This window comes from Abramis brama (genome assembly GCF_963993115.1).
Source record: "Abramis brama genome assembly, chromosome: 4".
Lineage (NCBI taxonomy): Eukaryota > Metazoa > Chordata > Actinopteri > Cypriniformes > Leuciscidae > Abramis > Abramis brama.
In genome coordinates this window covers 46,899,054-46,917,350 of record NC_139966.1, presented here as the reverse complement: position 1 = coordinate 46,917,350, position 18,297 = coordinate 46,899,054, and the positions used below count along the sequence as shown (strand labels likewise).

Here is an 18,297-nt window from a genome sequence, read left to right as displayed (position 1 = left end):
TTACTTTATAGTGCATAATAGAGGTCGACCAATTGATCGGTTTTGCCGATTAATCGGCACCGATAACCAATTGCTGGAACAATTGGTTTTCGGCAAAAGTCCATAACGATAGTTTTTCCATGTTGCGTCTGTTGCTGGAGTGGCTGAGAAGGGTCCACTGTCATTATAAAGTACAAGAGCGGCCTCTAGAGGCGAAGTAAAAACTATCACTGATGCCTTGTGGAGTTTGTTTTGACACATGAGGCTGAAATGGTATGCATACGGTACATGTTTTCATATCATTATAAAGTAATTCATTTGTTTATTCGATGTTGCATTAGTAGAGAAAGATAGCAGTATGTTTGCCGTCATGGCTGAGAGGACGCTAGTATTAGTAATACCTCAAGCGGTTAAAACAATGTGGCAAAAACACATGCAAGTCCGACCTAAATGTTTAATGCCACAATTGTTACCATCTATTTGCAATAGTTAAATCCAGCTGGTCACTTTTATGCATTCATTATGCAGCGAAGTTACATATTTAAAGCTGGTGACGTGAGAAAGCAAATTGATATTCATGCAGCCGAGAGAAACATATTATGAATTCAGAAACTCATTCGATTTCAGGTCTTTCTTATCACTGTAATGGGCATCTTTAAGCATGACTGTCGACCTCTAGTGCATTATAAAACAAATTATACCATGCATTAGTTTCATATCATTTTGCCAAATGATTTGTTATTTCAAAGGTCCTTACGGCCTACTACAACAGCAAAAGACCCAAAACCCAAAATGACACTGACCAAAAAAAAAAAATAGATAGTAAACAATAGGATTAAAACAACAAATTATTAGTACACACACTTGCACAAACGTGTTGTCAGCGCTGCTGACGATTTTATCAGTGAAATTTGAAAACTTAAAAGCTACATGATTTTTCTCATTAGCGAGGTAATAACGGCACTGTTCTTGAAGCAGATAAACTTGCAGTTTTGCTAGAGACACTGCTGAGAGTAACTCTCTCTAATAACTGCATTAGTCTGCTATCAATGGCTCAAGCCTCCGTTACTAGCGCTAAAATGACGTTTTGGAATTGGCGGAGGCGTAGGATGAGATGCGTAAGAAATTAGTCCTACACATGAGCGTTTTAAGGACAAAAACCTGTAAAATATTTTGAAATATAACATCTGAACAATTTCTGGAGGTGTGGTAACCATAGTATAAGTGGAATAATTGACTCCGGTCCCTTGAATTATTAGAAAATAATGCACACCCGAGGTGTAATGGGCATGCATTATTTTATAATAATTTAATGGCCTGTTATCAATTATTCCTTACTTGGACAATGTCTTTTTTCCCTTGATAACTGTTAAGTAAATATTTTTTTAATAACTGACATTTTTGGACATTTAACACTTACGTAATTTGAAGGTGCTGTATGTAATATTGACAGCTAGTGGTTGAAATGGGTCCTGCGATATAGGGTCCTCTCTTGCTAAATATTGGAGAGAGTTGTTTCCCCCACCCCCTCCTCAGACTCAGATTGAGGACACACAACAGAAAAGAGTGCAATTGACAATGGAAGGCGACGAGCCTTACACTGTAAGTTTATCAGCTAAGTAAGGGATAATGTACATCCAGCCGGTTGTTAACTCAGAATAAACACAGACAGGGTGATCATCAGGATTTGTATCCGCCTAAAGGGGTTTATTCTGAGATAACATCCGGCTGGATGTACATTATCCCGCTCATTACATGGCTACTTCCCACATAAGTAAATAATTAGACACAAAATATTGATCTGAGTCGAAATATTTTATTAGGTCTTTAAACGCAAAGCTTTTTGCTAGCGTGGCAAGTTCAAACTAGACGGACATTTAAAGGATACATTAGTCATACCACTTATTACTTTACCACATAAATAATTCTGGGGATAAGAGATATTGATTTGAGATTAATCTGTTTTAAAATCGTACATGTTTGTTATCTTATAATCCAACAGTGTACAAAACAATAGTAGCAAAATGGCAGCAGCTGCTTTTGTATGAAACAAATGAGAGCGAGTCCACGATACTGGATGGCATAATTCCATTTACATTTATGCATTTTGGCAGACGCTTTTATCCAAAGCGACTTACATTGCATTTCAAAGTACACATTTACATTCTTATCAGTTCTTACTTTCCCTGGGAATTAAATAACTGTACACAAAATATTGATTTGATATACATTCTTATCAGTACAGCTATCACCAGAATATACATTCTTATTAGTTCTTGCTTTCCCTGAATAATTAAATAACTACACAAAATATTGATTTGACTGAGTTTTAATATTTTGTTAGCTCACCAAATGCAAAAATTCCAAGAAGAAAAAACGTTCCTAGCAAGTGTATAGCGCTGCTGACTTCAGTAACCCGGATGAGCCTGTGTTATCTGTTTTCAGCGGTTGTTATCTGGGATTGACCAATCAGAATCAAGTATTCCACAGAGCCGTGTAATAATGCGTTTTAATATGCCTCTATCCAAAGAACTCTTTAGATGGATGCCGAGGCATTTTAAGTCTGGTAGAATCTGCAATCTCTGACCCAGTTCGTTTGTTGGCTGGCTTCCATGGCTACAATACACTGTTTTCTCTGCCAACTGGCAACCCGGGATGGCGAAGCACTATTGGGTAAATCGGCATTGGGCGGGATCACACAGACCAAAACAAAAACAGACAGTCCAACACTGAATGCACATTTCAAAGTAGAATAACTGGCTGTAGCATTGTTTTGTGAGAAACTTGTGAAATTAGCATGCTTACTAAATATCTGCAAACAATACCCGTACATAGGCTAATGTTTGCAGATATTTAGTAAGCATGATAGTGTGACAAGACACAAGATTGGGTTCACGAGAATGAGACTTTTGAGAAGATTTTTGCACAGTATTTTTAAGAAATCCTTAATACAATTCATGACTGTAAAAATAGCCTGCAGGTGCAATTTGAAATGTTTTAACTAATCATCTTATAATGAATCTCATTTCAGTTCTACTTTCTGAGTATGAATCATCAAATGCATTGAAAGACGACAATATACAAGCACTGTAAAAGGTTTTGCCACAAACTGACTGGCTTCTCTCCTGTATGATTTCACACAAGTCTCTTCAGACCTTACTGTACATGAGTTATGAGCTTCCAGAACTTCTGATTGAGGCTGTGACGACGTAATTGAACTCCTTTCCACAAATTGAATACAGAAATAACATTTCTTAGTCTTAAGTGCAAACAACAAGTGCAACCATAATCAAAGTACTCTCTCAAAATTCAAAGTGCAAACAGAGACCAGATCTAAGAGGTGGTTACAATTACACAGCCCAGCCTAAGATATGTTTGATATTAGGTGATATTCGAATTCGCGATCGCACATACTGTGTATGGGGAACAGCAGTACTGAGCGCGCATTCTACAAGATAAGACATTTATCTGACGCTTAGGCTCTGTTGTGGAACGAATCATCCGCCATGATCTTGTCAGTTGTGTGATCAGTGAACTGTGATTTCTGCTGCACTGTGCGAGTCTGCAGCTCGTGCTGGGTGAGCAGGGCAGACGTTAAAAATAGTTTACAATTGAAGCAACCGTTATCCAACCGAATATTTTTTTTTTTTAATTCTATAAAAAAAGCAAAACAACAGCAGAGGCAGTGCCGCGGTGGATCACCGTAATGTAAACGTAGCGGTGGCATATTCTATGCTAATTTCACCCTCATGCTCCGTCATGGCGATATCACGAGACAGCTTTTCACCTCGACGAGAAATCTTCACATTTAATATCGCGAAATCTCGTGTCATGAGATATCATCACACCCGTAATATTATGGTATTTTTATTAGGGGTGTAACAATATATCGTGTCACTATATATCGCATACAAAAATGCATAAATATGTATCGTGGATAGTGACAATTTGTACTATGTATAATTCACCCAAAATACTGAAAAAAAAAAGTACTACATTAAACTACTATAATGTTGAACATAATGTATACAGTGGGGAAAAAAAGTATTTAGTCAGCCACCAATTGTGCAAGTTCTCCCACTTAAAAAGATGAGAGAGGCCTGTAATTTTCATCATAGGTACACTTCAACTATGAGAGACAAAATGAGAAGAAAAAAATGCAGAAAAAAAACATTGTAGGATTTTTAATGAATTTATTTGCAAATTATGGTGGAAAATAAGTATTTGGTCACCTACAAACAAGCAAGATTTCTGGCTCTCACAGACCTGTAACTTCTTCTTTAAGAGGCTCCTCTGTCCTCCACTTGTTACCTGTATTAATGGCACCTTTTTGAACTTTTTATCAGTATAAAAGACACATGTCCACAACCTCAAACAGTCACACTCCAAACTCCACTATGGCCAAGACCAAAGAGGTGTCAAAGGACATCAGAAACAAAATTGTAGACCTGCACCAGGCTGGGAAGACTGAATCTGCAATAGGTAAGCAGCTTGGTGTGAAGAAATCAACTGTGGGAGCAATTATTAGGAAATGGAAGACATACAAGACCACTGATAATCTCCCTCGATCTGGGGCTCCACGCAAGATCTCACCCCGTGGGGTCAAAATGATCACAAGAACGGTGAGCAAAAATCCCAGAACCACACGGGGGGACCTAGTGAATGACCTGCAGAGAGCTGGGACCAAAGTAACAAAGGCTACCATCAGTAACACACTACGCCGCCAGGGACTCAAATCCTGCAGTGCCAGACGTGTCCCCCTGCTTAAGCCAGTACATGTCCAGGCCCGTCTGAAGTTTGCTAGAGAGCATTTGTATGATCCAGAAGAGGATTGGGAGAATGTCATATGGTCAGATGAAACCAAAATAGAACTTTTTGGTAAAAACTCAACTCGTCGTGTTTGGAGGAGAAGTTGCATCCAAAAAACACCATACCTACTGTGAAGCATGGGGGTGGAAACATCATGCTTCGGGGCTGTTTTTCTGCAAAGGGACCAGGACGACTGATCTGTGTAAAGGAAAGAATGAATGGGGCCATGTATCGTGAGATTTTGAGTGAAAACCTCCTTCCATCAGCAAGGGCATTGAAGATGAAACGTGGCTGGGTCTTTCAGCATGACAATGATCCCAAACACACCGCCCGGGCAACGAAGGAGTGGCTTCGTAAGAAGCATTTCAAGGTCCTGGAGTGGCCTAGCCAGTCTCCAGATCTCAACCCTATAGAAAATCTTTGGAGGGAGTTGAAAGTCCATGTTGCCCAGCGAGAGCCCCGAAACATCACTGCTCTAGAGGAGATCTGCATGGAGGAATGGGCCAAAATACCAGCAACAGTGTGTGAAAATCTTGTGAAGACTTACAGAAAACATTTGACCTCTGTCATTGCCAACAAAGGATAACAAAGTATTGAGATAAACTTTTGCTATTGACCAAATACTTATTTTCCACCATAATTTGCAAATAAATTCATTAAAAATCCTACAATGTGATTTTCTGGATTTTTTTTTCTCATTTTGTCTCCTCTCATAGTTGAAGTGTACCTATGATGAAAATTACAGGCCTCTCTCATCTTTTTAAGTGGGAGAACTTGCACAATTGGTGGCTGACTAAATACTTTTTTTCCCCACTGTAATAACGCAATGGAGGAATATTTGTGGGTCCTGATAATGGCAAATATCTTGTTACCAGTAAAAAGTGGCCTACATTTTTAGGTCTATATTTGTAATGTATCTAGTCAGTGACAGTTCAAGCATGTTCATCTAAAACAATTCTGTATTTTAAGCTTCAGAATAATTAATATTTTTATTCTGGTCACCATTGTCTTGTGTATTGGGTACCTGCACTAAGTCGAAGCCTATTCATTTCCACCCCCAATGTAATACCAGATTTAGCATTTTAATCAGAATCATTCTTTGTTAACCTTTTACCATAGGTCTTGGAGTATCGCAATAATATTGTATCATAAGTTCAGTATCGTGTATCGAATCGTGACATGAGTGTATCGTTACACCCCTAATTTTTATGCTTTTAGTACAGTAAAAAAAAAATTACATTCAGAACTTTTGAGGATTGTTGTGAACATGTATGCTAAGTACAAATGCGTAGAGCAGGGGTTCTCACCTCTGGCCCTTGAGGGCCATTGTCCTGCAGAGTTGACCTCTGACCTTCATTAAACTCACCTACCTGCAACTTTTTAGTAATCCTGAAGACGTTTGTTCAGATGTGTTTTGATTTTGATTGAACCGAACCAGTGGTATAGCGCAAATCTGCATAAATTCTCTTCCATAGACAAGGAGTCTCTGACACAAATGCCATCCATTCAAACTAGTGAAACCGGTAGAACACCTTGAGAAGCCATAACCGATCAAACCGCAAATAATTATTAGTAAACACCGGAAAATAAGTCTCAAAAGTTATTAAAAAATGCAACTGCTTGTTCATTTATATTTTCTTTACAGCGTACAAATGCAGATGCTGCACATTTATTTGTGCTGTCACAGGATATTTGAATAATGTACTGTGAGCGAACGTGTATAACCATGCAATATACAGCTCTGGAAAAAATTGAGACCACTGCAAAATTATCAGTTTCTCTGGTTTTATTATTTATAGGTATGTGTGGGTAAAATTAACATGTTTGTTTTATTCTATGAACTACTGACAACATTTCTTCCAAATTCCAAATAAAAATATTTTATTTAGAGCATTTATTTGCAGAAAACGACAACTGGTCAAAATATAAAAAAAGATGCAGTGTTGTCAGACCTCGAATAATGAAAAGGAAATAAGTTCATATTTTTAAACAACACAATACTAATGTTTTAACTTAGGAAGAGTTCAGAAAACAAGTAATAAAAACTCTGAGTGTTTTAGCGCAATTTTCTCACCTCATGGGATCACAACACTAAGAGATAGTAAATCTTTTCCTGGATTTTTTTTGTGCGTTCCCGAGATTAGACCTTCCTTAACATAATGCCGAAAACCCGAAGTCTCTTGGTGGTCTGGTTGAGGAGTAGATAGAAGTGCAAGATTGGTGCGCACAGACGCACAGAACAGAAATCATGAGTTAACAAGCGCAATTTTGTCCGGTGGAAAATTGCGCTAAAAATATTTGGTGGAATAACCCTGATTTTCAATCACAGCTTTCATGACTCTTGGCATGCTCTCCACCAGCCTTTCACATTGATGTTGGGTGACTTTTTCAAGCAGCTCGGCTTTGTTTGATGGCTTGTGACCATCCATCTTCCTCTTGATCACTTTCCAGAGGTTTTCAATGGGGTTCAGGTCTGGAGATTGGGCTGGCCATGGCAGGGTCTTGATCTGGTGGTCCTCCATCCACACTTTCATTGACCTGGCTGTGTAGCATGGAGCATTGTCCTGCTGGAAAAACCAATCCTTAGAGTTGGGGAACATTGTCAGAGCAGAAGGAAGCAAGTGTTCTTCCAGGACAACTTTGTACGTGGCTTGACTCATGCGTCCTTTGCAAAGGCAAATATGCCCGATTCCAGCCTTGCTGAAGCACCCCCAGATTATCACCAATCCTCCACCAAATTTCACAGTGGGTGTGAGACACTGTGGCTTGTAGACCTCTCCAGGTATCTGTCTAACCATTAGACAACCAGGTGTTGGACAAAGCTGAAAAGTGATGATCTGGGGGTGCCAGTGTCAAGCCAGACATCTCGCCAGAGATGCCGTAAGCAGCACTTCTGGCACACTTACTAGTTTTTATTCACTTATTCAGTGGACTAGCCTATATTAGTGGAGTAATGAAGAGAATAGTGAATGAGGATAAAGGGTTGATTTCAAATGCAGCCAGTTATACAGCTGCATGATTAATCGTTAAAAGATCGCAATTCGGCTCTGTCTATTAAACCTTTGAAAAGTACGATCGCTACGAACATTCAGATCTGCGTTCTGACCTAGAAAGAGAAGTTGTCATGTATAGGTATAAAACCGCTTCACAAACAGTCTTTTCAACCACACAGTATCATGATTTCTGTTACAAAATCATTTCATCACAGAAGTACTGAGATAAAAGATTATAGATCGGATAAAAACACTGAGCAAATCACCTTTTTTAAAGTAACATGATTACGTCGTTTTGCCACCAGGTTGTGACGAGACTGTTAAAAATTTATTTGTCATTGAATCATTCAATCAAACTGAGTTTTTTAAATAATTCAGATTAACTAAATATTGGAAATATACTAAAGCAATTAACATTTTGTCACAACTTCTAGTAAAACATGTTATATTGGAGAATCGTGATCTCTGTTTGAAAAAAAGAAAAGTGATTCTCAATTCATCCAGAATCGTGCAGCTCTAGCCAGTTATTTATTCCTTTACAAGTATATCAATGTGCGTGGAAGGGAATCTTTAAATAGCACCTCGTATAAAGTACCCGCATCCAGGGCTGGACTGGGACAAAAAATCGGCCCGGGCATTTTGGCCCAGACCGGCCCACTATGATCATAAACACCACCCATCTTTGCACGCCCTTAATTATATGCATACCAACTCCTATTCATTAAAACCACCAATGCCATGTAATGAGTGAGTATAGGAACGAGTGAGAGTTAACAGATGAAATAAGTAAAAATTTGACATTTATTAATACAGTTGAACTATACTACACAGTGGTGAATCCTAAAACAAGCTATAACCTGCATTGGCATAGCAATACAAGTGTTTCTTACAGGACTTTTGTTCAAACTGTGGTGGGTGGACCTCGGTCCTTCTAGGGGTGTTCGGGGGCATGCCCCCCCCCGTGAGAACATTTTGTGCATTTTAATGTTAAATTCATCAATCTGGTGCACTTTGAGAGTTCAAAATTAAAAGCTCCAACCCATATTCAGTGTGCAAATTAAACAAAGAAAAATTCAAACCTCTTTTACAGTGTCTATTTACATTACACCTACTACATAATAATAGTTATAATATTAATCCAATGACAGTAATTGCCATATTTTGTAAAACAAATGCACTAAAAAATAAAGGAAACTTTCATAATTAGTTTTGTACCAATTTCTATACTTGAAAGAGATAAGCACATGATCTTTTATTTTGACGCAAACTGCATCAAGCTTTTATTTTGGCGGAAAACATGGTTTACAAACGCCTCTCATTAGATTTCTAGTGAATTGCGGTAATCGTCAACTATGCAGATGTGGAAATAATTTGTAACTGGGTTATGGGTTCCTTCCTACACTCATGACATAGCCTAAGTGTTTTGAAAGTAGTTCTGCTTACCGCAGGCTCTACAGTTTCTCATCTCTGTCCTGATCCTCCTCACTATCATCATCTGCCACTGGAGCTGATGAAGGAGCTGATGAAGGTCAGAAAACATATTTTGACACATAAAGCGTCTGCTTTAAGGGCCTGGTTCTATTTTTTCACGCTATTTCTCTGCACATTCCTTGCGTTTCTTCTCCATCTTGCTGACTATTTTGACAGATACACACTGACACTGCTGCACGCTCGCTCACTCGTTTAAAGTTGTGATTGGGCCAGCCCAGTGTCAATCAAGAAAAGAGCCAATGGGCCGCTGATCTACGTGTTTCATGTGCTGGTCTGTCAGAAAAAAAAAAACTAACACTGACTTTTTTGGACCAATGCATTACACCGGCACAAACCCAGCGCCGCCAATTAAGCAAAACAAAACCAAACGAATGGGCCGCCGATGTACAAATTGTATGGGCCGTAAAAAAAAAATATATATATATATATATGTATATTATGAGTATGAGATGTATCGGCCGGAAAAGCACGTCGGCCCACCGGGAAAATGCCCGGTATGCCCAATGGCCAGTCCAGCCATGCCCGCATCAAAGTATCACATGAGATCAAGAGATCATTTCGGTGTCATCTCGCCACTCGGTATGTCGTTTTATTGTTTCTCTGTTCGTCGGCCATACAAAGGATTACAGCTGTAGGAATCCCCAAATTTATACATAGACGATAAACATCATGCTAACAAAGTATTAAATTTGTACAAAAATACTTTACAGCTCATAATACCTGTCCATTAGAAATAAAAATACAATATTTCAGGGACATAACTGTGACATTGAATCAAATTCATCGTATACTGAAAATGGACACCCACTATTTTAACTGGCAGTGCTTGACTTCACTAAACGTTTCCACAAATGGAACACAAAAATGAATTTTTTTTTTTCTTCTTTTCACTTGACCAGTGTATTTGCAGTAACACAGTGAAGTGTTGTGACAAATTTAGGTCGAGGTCAAGGGAAGCGTTGCAATGAAAGTGACAACTAACTCTTGAATCAGGCCTTGAGAACCATAATTCAACATGTAGCGTTTATGCATTTGAGAAACATCTCAGTGAGTTGCTCAGTGCATGAGTTTGGGGAATGAACCCGTACCTGAAGGTTTATCTGAAATAGAACAACAAATAAAGACACCTTTTCATCATCGGCAAACTTTCTCCATCAAGTGGGCTTGATGGGGTTTTTGTTCGGTTCAGTAGTTGGACCACAATGTGCCATTTGAAAATAGTGAGTAGACAGGATCTTTGAGCACTGACAAATGAGGGTGACATCACTCAATCAAAAGCACAGTTTCACACAGGTGGGTGAGGCTCTTCATTGCCATTAGCAGCTTACCCATGGCATTTTTTTCTTTACTAACATCATTTTTTTCCAAACAGAGCTACAAATGTGATGTTTAGTGGTCTACCACATACGGTAGGAAAAACCATTCTCATGATTTGACACTCGTTTTTTTTTTTTTTTTTCTCTCTTTAAAAAACAAATTGCGCACCCTTTGGGCTTACACAGTTTGGAAAAAAAATGTCAGATGAGACATAAAACCATAACAGTACCATATACAAATTACCATAATGATTTATAACTATTTAAACATTGGTGTGAGGAATACAAAAGTCTTTTCAGGATTTTTTTTTTTTCTCATGGACATCAACCCCATGCTCGTGTTTTTGTCATAAGTGGGCACTGCAAATTTAAGCAAATGAGATGAATTTTTTCGTTGTAATATTCTCATTTATCACAGACAGCGGAGTAAACAATATCGTTTAAAAAAAAAAAGTCGTTTTCGTTTAGGAGATTGATGTCGGAATAAATAAGCTGTTCTATCCTTTGGGCCAATGATGGATTTCCTCAAAAAGTGGGGCGAGAGTCTGGAGACCGCAGACCTATGGCGGTTACCTAACAAAGTACAAAGAGTTTCCGAACCGAACGACCTTCTCCGTGCCATCAGTCTGTTCCGGTACATGGTCGATAGTGACCTCATGCTAACCAGCCACCGCTCAAAATCACACACATCCCTTATAAATCATCCGCCTCTATTCATAAAAATAGACATCTATCCAATTTCAAGATAAGGTGCCTTTGTGCCACCCTCTCCTTATGAGTGACATAGGATTTGCCGTGAAAAGAGAACCAAAACATGGTGTTTCTCGTGTAGCCAAGCTCTTGTTTTTTTTGGACAGAAGTACTACAAAATAGTTTATTAAAAGGTCTCATGCATTAGGCTATAACCCAAATTCAGTCACAATTGAAAAATGGCTACCGAATTCATTGTGCTGATTATTTTTTTCCCCTACACACAGCTTTATCCTCTCTTGTTGAACAAGAAAAGGGACCAGCTCTGACCTTGGCATCAGATAGAAGGAAATACACGGACATACACTATACACACACTTGTGTTTCAGTATCACAAAAATAGGAGGGTCGACGGTTGCGTTTCGGATGTGGGACTTTGACAGACTTCGTGGAGGCTTGTGAAATAAAGTCTCGGGACACACACACACACATTCGAACTCACACAAATACGGACGATCACAGAGTGGCCAGTCCGATATTACAAGTAAAAGTCTCAGTGTTGCTTTTATGCATCTTTTGCTTCTTTTTTTTTTTTTTTTGAATTGTCCTTAAAACTATTCTTGTTTATTGGCAATAAAAATCAGGGATGGCACTGTTTCAGGTTTTTTTTTTTTTCACAATTTGGTTTTCCAAGAGGTCAGTGTGGTCTTCGCCGCCTTTTTCACAGGGTAAAAACACACCCAGCGTGTCAGGAAAGGACCTCTCAGTCACGGTGGTTCATGCTCTGACTTAGGAAAGGGACTGGGTGTGTGCTAAAGGACAACAAGCCCCTCGTTTTCCTCCACTAGAGGGAGCCGTTTAGGGAGGGGAGGGTTTGCTTTAGCACCATGAGGAGGAGCGCTCCATTGCAGGCACCTTGGAGGAGTTCTGCTATAAGGTCTTGTTGGGGTCTCTGTCCTCTAGTCCCGCTAGCGTGGAGTTGTGCTGGCCTTGCTCCAGCCCTGCAGCGGGCTGCTCGAGAGGGTCCCCGGAGTCAGTCCAGTTCACAGCCTCGTCATTGGACAACGGGTTCAGTTCTGAGGTCAGCGAGGAAACCGGGTTCCGGCTTATGACTAGATCCAGTTTGTTCCCAGACTCTGCTATGAGAGGAACCACTAAGCAGCAGTCAAAGTCTCTAGTCCGGACGTGGTTTATCTGTGGCACAAAGCAAGAAAAAATTAATCTAATATAGAGGTACAGTTTCTAATGTACTTGGTGTCTTTAGCGGGACTGCATCACAGTGGCTCACCTGTAGCAGTCTGTCGTATGGCTTCAGGCCTCCGATTTCAGCAGGGCCACCTGGACGGATATTGTTAACATAAACCCCCTTCTCCAGGACCCCATCAGACACACTAAACCCAAAGTCTTCAAGGTCTGAGTCCTTCAACAGACTCATCTGGGAATGTGGGAGCAGTTACACACATTAAACCTGCTGTATAACGATAATTGAATCGAGAAATGACCAAAAGACCAGTATTCCCACCTTATGGAGCTCAACTGGGGTAGGTGACATGTCTTTGATCTCCTGCTTCATTCTCCTCATGGAGAAAGCTTTTTTGCCGACGTCGGTGGGCAGGGTGTTGCTGCGGTTTGCCTGTGTGTATTGTGGTTTGTTGCTGCCACGTTCCTGAAAGCTGGCCTGACGGCCCAGATGGCTTCGGGTGGGCGCAGGGTCGTGGTTTAGACTTAAAGAGCTGCCCGACATGATGGTGGCCTACAGGGAAAACCATGAGGAACTGAGCCGAGTACGAGTAAATATAAGTGATGAGAAGGTTATATACAGATAAATGCACTCAAAACACACTTTATAAATAAAGTTTAGTATACACTACCGTTCAAAAGTTTTGGATCAGATATCCTTTCTTTTTTTTTTCTTCTTTTTTTTAAAGAAATGAATTCAGCGAGGATGCATTAAATTGATCAAAAGTGACAGTAAAGACGTTTACAATGTTACAAAAGATTTCCATTTCAAATAAATGCTGTTCTTTTGAACTTTCTTTTCATTAAAGAATCCTGAAAACAAATGTAACGTTTCCACAAAAGTATTAAGCAGCACAGGTGTTTTCAACATTGATAATAATAAGAAATTTTTCTTGAGCACCATAAAGGCACAATGATTTCTGAAGGATCTGGAGTAATGATGCTGAAAATTAAGCTTTGATCATAAGATTTTAAAATATATCGAAATAGAAAAGTTATTTTAAATTGCAGTAATATTTCACAATATTACTTCTTTTGATCAACTGAATGCAGCCTTGGTTAGCATAACACCGTGTCCTAACTACACGCGACGCGGTAAGATTCCAGCGAGAGGCAGTGTGTCTGTCCACACTAGATGGGACTGTGAGACGCCACTACGGCAATCAGATCACAGCCAATCAGAACAGCGTGTGGGCGGAGTCTCGCGGCGAGTGCATAGCACTGGAGAGTAATCTTGACGGCACTCACGAGAAAATGGATAAGTAGCTACATAATCAAATTCACAAATTACACCATTTAAAAAATACATAGGCTACTGAGTTACTAAAACATTTTTGGCAAATAATACACTTGTTTGTTCACAGTTTTAATGTGGACAAAGCTGGGAGCACTAAATGGTATTCAAAGTCACATTTCACGCTTTTAACATTAAATAAAGCACATAAACGGTACCTGAGATTATCATTACCACACTTTGTGTTAGTTGTTCCAGCGCGACGTCGCAGAAAAATAGAAACCGTTTCTAAAATAGAATTGTCGCGAATCTGATTAACATGGAAAATATACCTTTTATCGTGTGTCGCGGCGTCGCGTATAGTTAGGACACGGTGTAAGAGACTTCTTTCAAAAACATTTAAACAAAATCTTACTAAGCCCATACTTTTGAACGGTACTGTATGGAAATTAAATTGACAGTGAAATTAAGTGTACAGTACAAAGGGTGACATTTTAAGCATTTCATTAACAGTTTGTGTTACACTTCCTGTTTAGTGTGTTATAAGAAGCAAAATGCTGATGGACAACGATACACAAACTCTTAGTAACATGCATTTTTACACACTAATGGGCGGTTTGAACCGCTTTGACTTCCACCATGGCAAGCCATGGCAATGATTAAACATAATGAACGGTGGGCATTTTTTAGATGTTTCTTGGAGTCCTTTGAAGATGATCTTCAAAAAGAGCCTGGTTCTGGTTCAGACTTTTACCGGGGACATTACTACACAATACTGAAATATTTTCACAACAAAAGCCTTGCTGCAGCTCTTCCATCATGCTTTGCATGAGCCCACATGCCTTCGTTCTTTCAATCCACCGTCATTTGCTAGTTTGTGTGAATCTCACTCAAACTGCATGGAATGGAGATTCCAGGTTAATGACAGGTGACCACACAGAAAACTCTTCTAAGCCGATGCATTTGTGGTAAGCAGTGTAAAAAAATAATTAAACCAGTGATCAGACATGTAATCATGCACCTTGACATAACATTCGATCAAATCAGCATGTGAAAAATGAAAACGTGTACTTTCCGCACAATGTTTTTCGGGCCGTTCCGAGCTCAATAGTACATTTTACTGACACAAACCAAAGGCAAACACTTTCATCGAATCCAATTGAGGCCAAAGGGTACATTCAGCGTAAAAGGCTTTTGATTTTATCGTGTTTCCACAGACAAGTGGGATGGAAAGTGAAGAGCTTTCAAAGCGATCCCTAACTTACTAAAAGCTTCTCTGCACTGACGTCTACCTGTGGTCTGGGTTTAACTCGAGGTACCTGATAAAGCAAAGGCAAGAAAATCAATCTGCTTTCATGAAATGTTTCAAGGCTAGCCACAAAGCATGTCAAATTCACCATTGTGTGACATGACAGCAGATATTATCTACTGTGACTGAGACCGACAAAAAATAAAATGCAATTAACAGCAGTCTAACGCCATTTTCCAAGAAGTTCTATTTATATATATTTTTTTGTCTTTTATAGTATTTAAAGGGATAGTTCACCCAAAAATAAAAATTCTGCCAATATTTACAGACCCTCATGTTGTTCCAAACCTGTTTGACTTAATTCTTCCACATGAAAAGGGATTTTATGGTAGAACACAGTTAAGATCCAAAAATGACACACAAGAATAATTCCATTCCAAGTCTTCTGAAGCCATACGATAGCTTTGTATGAGGGACCAAAAGTCGACTAGTAAAAACACTATTTGAAATTTGCACTAATGAAATCTGTCACCTGAATGTCACTGTTACTGCTGAACATGTTGTGTGCGAGAATACATGGTGTCGAGGTTGATGAGAGATGCTGCCGTGTACTTTCAGGCAGAGCCAAGTGTGGCAATATTTCGATTCTTATTGGAATATTCAGTTCTCATTAGAGTCGTGGATCCCACAAGATGAGGATCTGCTTTATGGTGGGAAGACCGATATCAGTGTGTCCCTGTGCCGTCAGAGAACATTTTCTTCACAGCAGGCCTTGCTGTTAACAGGCAAAGATTTTCACCACTTGTTTTTCTGAATAACAACATGTGAAACAACAGCAATGTGATCGCCTTAAAATAGACTAGTTTGTTCATTAGTCTAATGACGACAACCTAGTTTTCAAATGGGTTTCCTTGCGAGCTCAGAGTGAGTGCAAATGCTTTGTAAATCGTTATTTTACAAAAACATGTTAGTATTAATGCATATTGTCCATTTATTCAGTCCATTCAGTTCAAAAGAAAAACATAGGTTTTTGAAGTTATCTTTTGAAGAAAATGACTGTTGATGTAATGAGCATTTCCAGTAGTGTTGTTATTGTTAACTAAAACAAACTATCCTTCTTTCAGTAATAAAGCTGAAACAAAATATACATTTTAGATGTAAAAGTTAAACTTAACTTAACTTAATGTTGCCTTGGCAAATATATAAAATAAAATAAGTATGTTGAAGCAGTACTAAAATTACTAAAACTAAAATAGAAATATTCAAACATTTAATTGTAAATATTTTCAAAAGCATTAAAATGAAAACCATTAAGCATTAGAATATAAAAATAAAAGCTAATAAAAAAATATTAAATACTATAATCATTTATAAATAATAATAAAATAACCCATGTTTGCAGTGACTGGATAAAGATTTTGCACTTACAAGAGCAATTTCTGGCCAATGAGCATAACTGCAAAAAATAGTAAATATATTCACCATGATTTAAATAAATAATTCATTTAAATAATGTTAAAGATTTTTTTTTTTCAGGCCTGGAAATTACAGTTTTGAAATTTCCTGGTTTTAAAGTATATTTTAACTTGCATTACTCAAATGAAAATCAACTATTTATTTATTTAAAATAAAAAATCTGGCTGCAAAATTACTCAGTAGGCATATCCCTAACATAATTGTGAAAGAGATTTATGATTTGGAACAACACAATTGTGACTAAATGAAGACAGAATCCGGGTGAACGACACCTTTAACACGTCATAATGCGTTTTGAATGCACCCCCAGGATCTGAAGTGGATGCCAATAGTGGTTGTCTGTGAATCCCCCCCCCCACCCCCTTTCAAGCAGGCCCCCAGCAAGAGACACTGAGCCCATTAGCACGACGAGAGCACTTGGGTGCCAGCGCTACAAGCAAAGAGGAAGCCCAAAGGAAAGAAAGGGGTACCAAGATGGCCAGGTTTCTCTTATTCAGAAGCCTGTCTGGCTTGTCCTGGAAAAAGAAGGAGCTGTTACACAAAACAAGGGGTTGGTACTGCATGCTACTGAAAAAAGATTGTGTAGGGGGGGTTGATGAATGGAAAGAGCTAAAGGGTGAACGTGGGGAGAGGGAAATGGACACAAACGGATGGCATTTTTCTTCCCAAGTTACCTCAAGTTCTCGCAAGATCCCGGATTGGCCGCACGTCTCCAGGTCTTCGAGCGCTTGGGACCAGAAGTTCTCTTCCTGGTCTGGCTCCGTCCCATCGTGCCCCACTGTAAACCTGTTTGAAACACAATGGGACGTTTTAACCGCCTAGTACGTGAAAACTACGGCGGCCAATGAGCAGGCAGGTGTAACAGTGATGAACGCAGGGGACGACCAATGATCTGTGCAGGCTATGGTGGGGCTCTTGAAGAGAGAGACATACAGACACACCGCGTGCGGTCGGACACACTGTGATAGGCGGTGATGTCCTTGGTGGATTGTGGGGCTTTGGGTTATGAAGTGAAAGGGCCGGATTGGTTTGGGGAAGCAGTGCAGGTTAACAGGCACACAGCACTGAACCTCACCTGCTGTCTGAGATTAAACCGGTGGGGAGCGTGGATGCCCTGTAATGGGAGATCAGCTTCAATCAATAACACAAACGGCATGGTATAGAGTCAAACCAGATCACTCAGTCTGTCACTTTTTAACAGCGGTGTTTTAGCTTTTACATCCTGTACAAAACACATTTTGAGCGCCTTCATCTAAAAAGCATTTCACCACCACTCTCAAACGACAAAGAAAAATGTGTTGGAGTAGATGGGGGAAGTTTTGCACTGTACAGATTTAAATACAGAATGCTGACAATGTGAAAAGACTGAATACATGAAAGTACAGGTCGTTTCTTCTTCTCAGAGCATTTATTTGTATTCTGTATTGCTAGAGTAGGCCATATGAGATTTAGACATGTTTTCCAGATGATTTGTTATAGTTCCTAAAATTGACAAACATGAAATGGCATTCACAACCCATTTTTCTCCCATCCATAATTTAACACGTGTAAAAAACATGAGTGAAACAAAAAATAGAGGCACTGCAACTACTAAAAAAGTAGAAAAAAAGAAAATATAATGAATTATATATATTTTTTGAATATAATTATCTCCCAAAAATTTTGGTAATATCATTATATTTTAAAATGAATTATTATTTTTTGTTTTGCCATTGTGGTAATCCTAACATGGTTAGTACCCACTCGTCTGCTATTTAGCCAATCAATTACAACTACTGGATGAAGGTTATGCCAGATAATTAATATTCATGAGCCAGGCTG

General features: G+C 39.1%; 1 protein-coding gene across 16 annotated transcripts in view; it reads right to left on the bottom strand.

The window, feature by feature from the left end:
• Nucleotides 1-10,731: 10,731 nt before the first annotated feature.
• The window catches only part of grip1 (glutamate receptor interacting protein 1), a 226,674-nt gene continuing 219,108 nt past the window's right edge, over nucleotides 10,732-18,297 (bottom strand). For 6 of the 16 annotated variants that reach the window (XM_084110716.1, XM_084110702.1, XM_084110710.1 and 3 more), the window contains 6 exons: nucleotides 17,552-17,590; nucleotides 17,151-17,262; nucleotides 16,947-16,991; nucleotides 12,801-13,031; nucleotides 12,567-12,713; nucleotides 10,737-12,472 (listed from right to left, as the gene is read on the bottom strand). In XM_084110716.1, coding sequence (XP_083966842.1) covers nucleotides 12,209-12,472; nucleotides 12,567-12,713; nucleotides 12,801-13,031; nucleotides 16,947-16,991; nucleotides 17,151-17,262; nucleotides 17,552-17,590 — 838 coding nt within the window. In that variant the 3' untranslated portion in view covers nucleotides 10,737-12,208. Of the gene's footprint in view, nucleotides 12,473-12,566; nucleotides 12,714-12,800; nucleotides 13,032-16,946; nucleotides 16,992-17,150; nucleotides 17,263-17,551; nucleotides 17,591-18,297 lie in introns of all 16 variants that reach the window. The other 10 variants (XM_084110709.1, XM_084110707.1, XM_084110708.1 and 7 more) reach the window with 4 other exon arrangements.